This window comes from Protopterus annectens, chromosome 9.part0, assembly GCF_019279795.1.
Source record: "Protopterus annectens isolate FY-2018-M chromosome 9.part0, PAN1.0, whole genome shotgun sequence".
Taxonomy (NCBI): Eukaryota; Metazoa; Chordata; order Ceratodontiformes; family Protopteridae; genus Protopterus; species Protopterus annectens.
Genome location: NC_056743.1, coordinates 5469633 through 5479444, shown reverse-complemented (window position 1 = coordinate 5479444; position 9812 = coordinate 5469633). Strand labels below are relative to the sequence as shown.

Below are 9812 nucleotides of genomic sequence, written 5' to 3'. Positions count from 1 at the left end.
TTACTCTGAGAGGAGGTGCCTGGCTTACCCTGAGAGGAGGTACCATGCTTATCCTGAGAGGAGGTGCTTATTTTGAGAAGAGGTGCTGTGCTTACCTTGAGAGGAGGTACCATGTTTAACTTGAGAAGAAGTGCTGTGCTTACCTTGAGAAGAGATGCTGTGCTTACCTTGAGAGGAGGTACCATGCTTACCTTGAGAGGGGGTACTGTGCTTACCTTGAGAGGAGGTACTGTGCTTATCTTGAGACAAGATAAAGTACATGTTGAAATGGCTTCTGTCACAAACCACTGAAGGATCTAGCTCACAACCTTACTCACATGTGGTAGGAGCACGCACACCTGCATCACTGAAATCTTTTCTATGGATTGTTGATATGCTAATCTACATTGGACAGTGAACTCAAGTTTCTATCAAACTCAGTCCCTTATCTAGTGGGTTGATTCAGAACATGCAGTTCTGACTATATTATTGGGGTACCAGTGAATAACAGCCCTAGAACTAATCAAAGGCTTAACTATTTTATATTAGAGAACAAGTATATTTTTTTACTTAAGTCTTTTATTGAGTCTTCATTGATCTTTATATTCAAGCTTGTGAATGAATGTGTAAATATAGATAAAACCTAGGTAATACAGCTGTTAACTAGGTTACTCTCTTTTGACTGACAGAGAGACTGAGACTTTAGATTTCATTAATTTGTCAGGATAACAATATTGTTTATTTTATCAAGTCCTTGATATACTCAAAAGTCCTGCTGTACATGAACTAAGCACCATTTGCAATATTAATTCTTTTTACAGAACAAGATAGCTGACTTTAATTCTGACAAATTTTATTGAAAACAAACACTCTAAACTTCTGACAATTTTATTTCAAGCATTCAGACATGGAAACTGCACCAATACATTTTTAATAAAATAAGAAAGCACCCCTGAGTATTAAAATTAATACATTAACTAACTCAGATAAAGAAAAGATGTCTGAAATTTTAGGTTGCTAGTAAAATCTGTCTTATGTCCACTGACAGTAAGTAGATTTTTAAACATTTTGTTGTTTTAGTAAACATCATGAAGAAACACCCCTAATCATTGTGTATTCGGTTTGGTTAAAACATTACCCTAGGATGGACATACAGACAGACTGCAGATGAGATGGTGGGTACTTGATCTTCTTAGGCTGTCTCCATCCTTTCCTCTAATTCTTGCAGCCAAGACAGAAGGTTTGCACTGTTAAGAGAGTCTGATATCTGTAAGTTTACATTCTCTGCCTGCATAGAAGATGCACCACACATAACTGCCATTTCATGCAACGTCTGACATGAAACCAGGGTAACCTGAAACAAAGAAAAAAATAATAGTGCACTAAGAAATCTAAAAACATGAATTATATAGCATAGAAACATCTATGTTTCCAGTTTCGCAAGGTATAAAAAGAAGTTATGTACTCACCATAACATTCCATCTGAGTAGGTACTTTATTTGTCTGCAACCTGTGAGCCGGCAGCTTCACAAGCTACAAGATCCAAGCTCCTAGCTCCTCCCCCCTACCCACAACCCCCTGCCACTAACTGTATTACCTCAGATCGATTTTGCCCAATCTAAGTCATAACCTCGACAGAGGTATACTGAAGACCTAATCTCCAGACAGTAAAATTTCAGGTGACCAGAAGAAAACCCGAGAAAAGTTTAGGGGGAATGGCAGGGGGGGATGGTTGCAGACAAATGAAGTACCTACTCAGATGGAACGTTATGGTGAGTACATAACTTCTTTATCTGAAGTAGTTACTTCATTTGCTCTGCAACCTGTGGGACAGATTCCCCAGCTACCTAGACAATAAACCTGGGTGGCCTTATGGAAGGATATTCTAACGCACCGCGGAGCCAAAAGAAGTGCTACTTCTCTATATCATATCCAGTTTATAATGAGAAATGAATGTATGAGAAGAGGACCAGGTAGCTGCTGAACATATGTCGTCCAAAGGAACCTTGGACCAGAAAGCTGCTGAGGTGACGATGGACCGGGTAGAATGAGCGTGTATTCCCATAGGAGCTGGTTTGCCCGAAGATACATACCCCTGAACTATACATTGACAAATCCAATTTGCTAGGGTCACTTTAGAAATGGCCCTTCCCCTGGCTGATTTTGCAAAGGACACAAACAACTGATCAGACTTGCAAAAATCCTTAGTTCTGTGCAAGTAAAAACGTAGCTGCCTGTGTACGTCCAGTTTGTGCAATATGTACTCCCCCTTATTCTGAAAATTTGGAAAGAACACAGGCAAACTGATTGATTGATTGATATTAGATTCCGAAGCCACCTTAGGTAAGAAAGACGGGTTAGTCCAGAGAGACACTCTATCCCTGTGAAAAATGAGATAAGGTGGTTTCATACACAGTGTTTGGAGTTCCGAAACCCTCTTGGCAGAAGTAATAGCTACCAAAAAGGCCGTTTTCCAGGACAAGAATTTTAAATGAATCGAGGCTGCAGGCTCAAAGGGTGGACTTGTCGGGGCTTGCAAGACTAGTGTCAAATCCCATGGGGGCACCACCGTTTTCACAGGAGACTTCAAGAGAAAGATGCCTCACAAGAAAGTTTTGCATAACTTTGTGGATGCCAATGACCCTAGTCCATCTCCCACATGAAAATGGGAAATGGCTGCTAACTGCACCTTAACCATAGAAGCACTTGCTCCCTGCCGAAAAATCAGCGACAGGAAGTCCAAGATTGTTGGAATAGGAACTGTAAAAGGATCCAGGCCCTTGTCTGTTGCCCAGATGGAGAAGCATTTCCACTTGCTATTATATACTTTCCTGGTAGCCGGCTTATGAGCCGCTACCAGAATGGCCTTCACTGGTGATGAGATACCGGGAGTCCTTGCCATCAGTGGAACTGGATCAACCAAGCCACAAGCTTGAGGTTTACCAGGTTCTGGGTTTGACATCCTGCGGGATGTGAAATCAGGTCTGGAATGGGTTCCAGTATCCAAGGGGGAGTTAAACTGTGAGACCGCAGGTATGGGAACCAGATCTGGCAAGGCCAGAATGGGGCTATGAGGATAACTTTGCTCCCCAACCAAGAGGCTTTCTGTATGAACTTGGTCATAAGCGGAAGGGGAGGGTAAGCATAAAGAAGACAGAAGCATCTCTGGGAGTCTCCCCCTCGGGGGGAAGTATTGCGAAGTACTCGCTGCATTTTGTGTTTAATGGAGAAGCAAAAAGATTGCAGCAAGGCCAACCCCACTTGCGGAAGATCTGCTTTGCAACTGATGGATTGAGAGACCACTCGTACGGAGTGAGAATTATCCGACTCATTTTGTCCGCTAATATGTTGGACCGTCCCGGAATGTGCGTTGCTACTAGAAAGCGGTTGGTGGATATCGCCCACTCCCACACTCTCATAGCTTCTCGACAAAGGGGATAAGACCTGGTTCCTCCCTGTTTCTTTATGTACCAGACTACCAACATATTGTCTGTCTGGATTGCAATAGTCCCCAGAGGTAGAAGGTCATGGAGAGCTTGCAACGCTAGAAGCACCGCCCTCATCTCTAGGACACTGATATGCAGAGCGGTCTCTAGGAAAGTCCACGTGCCTTGGACGGTTCTGCCCGAACAATGCCCCCCCCACCTGAGGCGAGAAGCATCCGTGGTCAATGTGGCTTGGGGCGGGGGAGTCACAAAGGGTCTCCCTTGCCTCAGCTCTCGAGAGTGAAGCCACCAAAGAAGGGAGTCTCTGCAAACTCTGCTCAGTGGGATCGGAGAGCTTAATAGGTGGAGTAATAGCGACCACTAAATCTGGAGGATCCATTGTAAAATCCACATTCGCAGGCGTGCATGAAGGGATAGACCAATTGCTGCTGCCATAGACCCTAATGCCCTCAGGACTAACTCCGCCGCAGAAGCCTGGCTCTGAAGAAGAGTAAGCACCTGAAGTGACAAGCTGCTCAGCCTGTCCGACGTCAGAAAGGCTTGAGAAGTACGGGTATCCAATCTGGCCCCTATGAACTCTAATACTTCTACGGGGCGAAGGAAGGATTTTTGAAGATTCACTGAGATGCCTAGACTCTGGGCAAGAGTCAGAGCGTAATCTCTTGCAACACAGAGTTGATGCCTGTTGGTGGTGGTAAGGAGCCAGTCATCTAGGTACGGGAAAACCTGAATGCCCTGAAGTCTTAGGTGGGCTGCAACCACTGCCATGACCTTGGTGAACACCCTGGGGGCTGAGGTGAGGCCGAACGGAAGAACCCTGAACTGATAATGACTGGCTCCCAGCTGGAAATGGAGAAACCTTCTGGATCATCTGTCCATCAATATGTGGTAATACGCATCCTTGAGGTCTATAGAGCACATCCAGTCGTTTTCCTGCAGCAAGGGGAGAATTGATTGAAGTGTGACCATCCGGAATTTTTCCTTGGGGATGAACAGGTTCAGAGCGGACAAGTCTAGGATGGGTCTTAGTTCCCCTGTCTTCTTTGGCACTAAAAAGAACCTGGAGTAATAACCCAATCCGGATTGATCTGGGGGGACGGGCTGGATGGCTCTTTTTCTTAGCAACTTCAAAACCTCCGAAACCGCTGCTTCCCTCTGATTGGGTGGAACATCGGGGAGGCGTCTGCTTGTAGGGGGAAGGCTTAGGAAGGGAATGGAGTAACCTCTGGATATGACCTGGAGCACCCATCGATCTGTTGTAATGGACTCCCAATTTGACAGATGCTCCATCAACCACCCCCTGACTGCCTCCAGAGATGGACAGTCGGGTAAGCCCTCAGGGCTGCTGTGCGGGTCTGTCCAAGAAAGGCTCTCTAGACCCGAAATTACGTGGCCCCCCCTCTGCCTCTGGGCTGGCATCCACCTTGTCCTCCTCTGCCTCTGGAGGATGAGGGGTCCGAAGCTGGATGGGATTGCTGAGACTTGCAGAACCACAACTTCTTTTGATTCCTCTGATTCCTTGAGAAGGATTGTTGGGGATTAGAGAAGCGGACCCTGACGGCAGACAGCGTCTTCCCGTCCTTCTCGCTTTGTACCAGCGTTTCGTGAATGGTCTTGCCAAAAAGCGAAGACCCATCAAAGGGTGCATTCACGAAGGACGCCTTGAAGGGCTCCGCGAAATCGCAAAGGCGGAGCCAGGCGTGGTGCCGCAAGATGACCCCGGCTCCGCTGGCCCTTGCGGCTCCCTCCGTTGCAAGAGAGAGTAGCCGCATGGACTTGGTAGAAATGGATTTTAGAGTGGCCATATGAGTCGAAAACACCTGCTTGTCCTCGACCGACATGGACTCCGGGGGGCTGCAGCGTATTCCTTAATCAAGCCTCGCTGTAGCCTAATGGTATGTGCCATATAATTCAGCACCCTCACTGAGAAGGTCGCTGAAGCAAACATCCGCTTCCCAATGTGGTCCAGCGCTCAAGATTCCTTATCCGGAGGGTGGACCGAAGAACTCTCTTGGGCGAGTTCTCTCTTCGTGGCAGCCGCCACCAACATGGCATCGACCGGAGACCCCTTGGCCCATGACTGTCTATCTGATGGGTGGCTAAGGACTTTGTCGGGCTGTCTCGGGATTGGCTCCACGGTGTCAGGCTCCTTCCACTCCCTGGTAGTAATAAGGTCTACCAGGGGGTCAGCCGGAAGGGACACCCAGGAGGTAGACGGGCCTGCCTCAAATGCCTCCAGGAAGACGGATTTGTCCGCAGAAGGTTTTTGGGCAGACCACCCCCCTCTAATACACAACATCTCCATGATGTCTCCAAAGGAGACAACCTCAGGGGGTGACCTTGGGGAACCTTCCCTTTCATCCAAATCCGTGTCTGTGGTGAAGGACTCAGGGGAGTCCAGGTGCCTCCTTTTACACTTCCATTTATGAGGGACCTCCTCGGTGGGACTGTCCGAGGAGGGCTAGTCAACGGCTTCCTGTTCCTCCACGGGAACAGGCTGGAGGGTTTGGGCAGGCTGTCCCAATGGACGGATGACAGAGGATAGACCCATATGCAGCGGGGGTGCGAGAGGATCCGAAGCCCGGACCGGGGACCTGGAGGATCTCGACAGCACCCTCTCCACTACCTCAAAAGCTGAAGGAGAACTACTCTCCCCAGGCTCCGAGATCAATCTCCTCGGCTCTGAGGTAGGGACCAGAGTCAGAGCCGATGCGGTCGGATCCGAGAGAGAAGTGTACTCTGACCTCAGCGGCACCGAAGACACATCAACTCCCCCAGATCCGACGCTCAGCCCTCAGCCCCGAGAACTCAGATCCGAAACACTCGAGGGCATAGTCGGTGTTGAAGAGACCGGAGCTATCGGCGCCGACAAAATTCCGGCTCTGAAAGGGCCCGGATCCGATGACTCCAAAACACGAAAATGGGTTGGAGAAGGAGTGATCGGAGCAAAGACAAAGGCCGCACTCCCCCCCTGAGGGGGGGGGGAGGCAAGAGCACCCCCATCTGCATTTGGGTCTGCAGGAATCGTCGCATCATCTGATCCATATCGGCTTCCGTGAGGCTCCTGGTCGACCTAGAGGAAGTCGTCAAGGCAGGCCAGGAGGGTTGCCTTGATGACCTCGAGGGAGATCGGTACTCCTCCTCCGGCTCCGGCGAAAAATGAGGCGAACGGAGCCGAGAGGGGGAGGATCCAGAAACCCTCGAGGGAGAGCTAGCTAGCTTAGATGGCGGGGCTGAGGGTTGAGTCTCAGCCCACCTTTTATGAGACCTATGTCTCTCTTTATCTTTGTGCCTCTTCTCTTTAGAAGAAGAGGCACCAGAGTCCCCCGAACTCAAGCCCGAAGTGGGATGTTGAGTCCCCGGTTGAGCGGGGGAAATGGAAGGCACTGGGGCTGTGGAGACAGCCTGAGCCTTGGCTGGAGAGGAAGAAGCAGCCGAATCCTGGGGAAGCAAGCCCACCAGGATTAGCTTATATCCTGTCCCTAAGTGCCCGGGGGTTAAAGGCTGCACAGATTTGGCAGTCTGTTGATAAATGAGCCACCCCCAGGCATAAAACGCACTGAGTGTGGCCATCAGCAGGGGAAAGCTTATGGCCACACTCAGTACATTTTGAAAAAATGGCCTTGGGCCCTTCAGCCATTCTCTACCACAACACACACACACACCCAAACACTAAGTGGGGGGGGGGGGGGGACACAGAAAAACTAACACTAAACAAAAAAAAAAAAAAAAGGGAAACTATTTAACAAACTATACTGGCTATAGGTCTCTGAATACACACATACCACAATCAACACTAAGAAAAGGCTTTTCTGAGAAAAAAAGGAACAATCTCACCAGTCAGCTAAGGAGCTCTTCAAAAAGTAGCTGTCTACAGCCGCGGCAAAAACGATCTGAGGTAATACAGTTAGTGGCAGGGGATTATGGGTAGGGGTAGGAGCTAGGAGCTCGGATCTTGTAGCTTGTGAAGCTGCCGGCTCGGATCCGAGATCGGATCCGATACCCACAGGTTACAGAGCAAATGAAGTAACTACTTCAGATCTGAACTTTTAACTTATTTTATTATTTTATTATCCTGAAATCTGGAGAATCCATGAACTCAAAATCCATTTTTCACAAGGGACAACAGGATTCAACAATTAAAACTGAGTTGCATTAAGAAATGCCGCATGAAAGTGGAATTATTAAATTACCAGATATGGAAACCTACTCACTTGCAGCCTTTTTCAAAGCAATTATACACCATACAGAATATTTATACACCTAAATGGAAATTATTACACTCACCCTTGTTTGATTTAAAAAATGTGAATTACAAAAAATATTTTGGATTTCACTCTTAATAAACTGGCTTGCATTAAGTAATTATTTTCAATTCACCATCTATAATCCTACAAACTTGCAATATGTAAATAATACTTTAAAAACATTTAAACATTTTATATATATATATATATATATATATATATATATATATATATATATATATATATATATATATATATATATATGGTTCCACTTCAGAATATCAAATTACTGAAAACTCGAACTTCATATGGTCGAGTAACTCGAAATTCCGAAGTGGAATAAAAAAAAAAAAAACACATTGTTTCTGCAGGGGGGCAAGCCCCCCTGCACCCCCCTACTTAAATATAGCAAGTCTAAGATCGCGCTACAGTGGGGAAAAGGGAAATCTCCCGTTCTGCACTGAATGCAGAAGCGCAGAATGAGAGATCTCCCATTTCCTCTTTATAGTGCAATCACGGAGATGGTATATTTAAATAGGGAGGATGCAGGGCGGCTTGCCCCCCTGCAGAAACGATGTGTTTGGGTTTTATTTTTTTATTCCACTTCAGAATTTCGAGTTACTGAAAACTCGATCATATGGTCTCGACCATATGAAGTTCGAGTTTTCAGTAATTCGATATTCTGAAGTGGAACTATATATATATATATATATGGGCAAACCCATTCTAGTGTACTCTGCTCTTTACAAAGGAAAGAGAACTCTCCCAGGGGGTACCTGCTGGCTTTTTTGGGATCTTTTGCATTGCCGCACTGGACGCTGCGAAGCACCTGTTTCTGCCACTCTGAATTTGGGGATGTGAACCCCGATTCCCTTTTGTATATATACATACACACATATATAAAAATATTGAATTGAAAAATGGTTGGGCTTAATGTTTCCTTCTTGTATCACTAATGGATTAATAATAGGAATAAAACAATTTAATGCAGTTTGATGGAAAGACAATCATTTTATAGGATTGTAGGTTCATAGGTAAGTGCTAGGCTAGCTCCCCATGTGCTCAAATTTACCTTTTCCATTTGTTTAGAGTTTGGCCCTACAAATCCCATGGTTGATAATTATATATTAACCCTAATGAGAATAACATGAATCACACCATAGGCAATTTGAGAGGACCCATGCATGGGATAAAGTATTTAGGAGATGATAATGCCCATTAGTAGTACAGGGGGGCTGTTCCTGGGTACATTTTCTGTTCCCCATCCATGGACCTAAGTTGCACCTGAATATGGACAGGGATGAACTTTGTTTAATGTGGATGGAGACTGTTAGAGAGCCAAGGTATCCTATGTAAGATATACTTGTCCCTCCAAACAGTTCTGTTGATGTTGTGGGTTAAGATCTCTCGACCAAGTATTTCTAATGCCATTTGACTTGCTGATGTGCAGTAAATCCATTAATACTGAGTAAGAGGAAGCCTTGTATGTCAGACACAGCTACACAGGTCACCTCTTTACAGTCTGTAGGAAACGGAGTATAGTGACAATGTTTTATGATGCTTTCATGTGAGCAGAGTTGAGACTTTCACCTGAAGAAAGTGTGGGTTTGATTTTTGATTTGTAAATTATGAATCACATATAAATTACATTTTGCATTCTCCTGTCCTCTTCAGGATAAGATGGAAATATAAAAATGTATTGCATTCTTTTGTTAGCAGAAGTAGAGTTAAAATCCTACCCTCCTAAATATATGTGGTGCAATAGCTTTTCCTCTATCAAGCCTAAAAAAATCAGTCTAATAAAGTATGGTATGGTTAACATATTCCGCAACAAAAGCTATTTGCAGAGAGTTAAGAAAAATATGAAATATTTTCTATACATAAATTAACAATAATAATAAATTAATAATGTAAAAACAGTTTGATACTGTACTGTTAGAGGGGTGCATGCAACCAGTAGGTATTATTTAAAAAAATGACAGTAAAGTGTAACATGAAGCTATCCAGAGATGTCAGTGTTTGTCTGAGGCACATGTTATTAGCATTACAAATATTTTACTACTAAGGGTAATATTACCAGCACACTACAATGTGTATCAGGCAGTGAAGAGGCTCCGCAACGCAACCTAATGTGGTATAA

The 9812-nt window shown here is 45.3% G+C and overlaps 1 protein-coding gene across 4 annotated transcripts in view; it reads right to left on the bottom strand.

Annotated features, from left to right (window-relative positions):
- Positions 1–686: 686 nt before the first annotated feature.
- Positions 687–9812, bottom strand: part of LOC122811009 (interferon regulatory factor 3-like) — a 782651-nt gene continuing 773525 nt past the window's right edge. For 3 of the 4 annotated variants that reach the window (XM_044082517.1, XM_044082519.1, XM_044082518.1), the window contains one exon: positions 687–1333. In XM_044082517.1, coding sequence (XP_043938452.1) covers positions 1172–1333 — 162 coding nt within the window. In that variant the 3' untranslated portion in view covers positions 687–1171. The remainder of the gene's footprint in view (positions 1334–9812) is intronic. The other variant, XM_044082521.1, reaches the window with a different exon arrangement.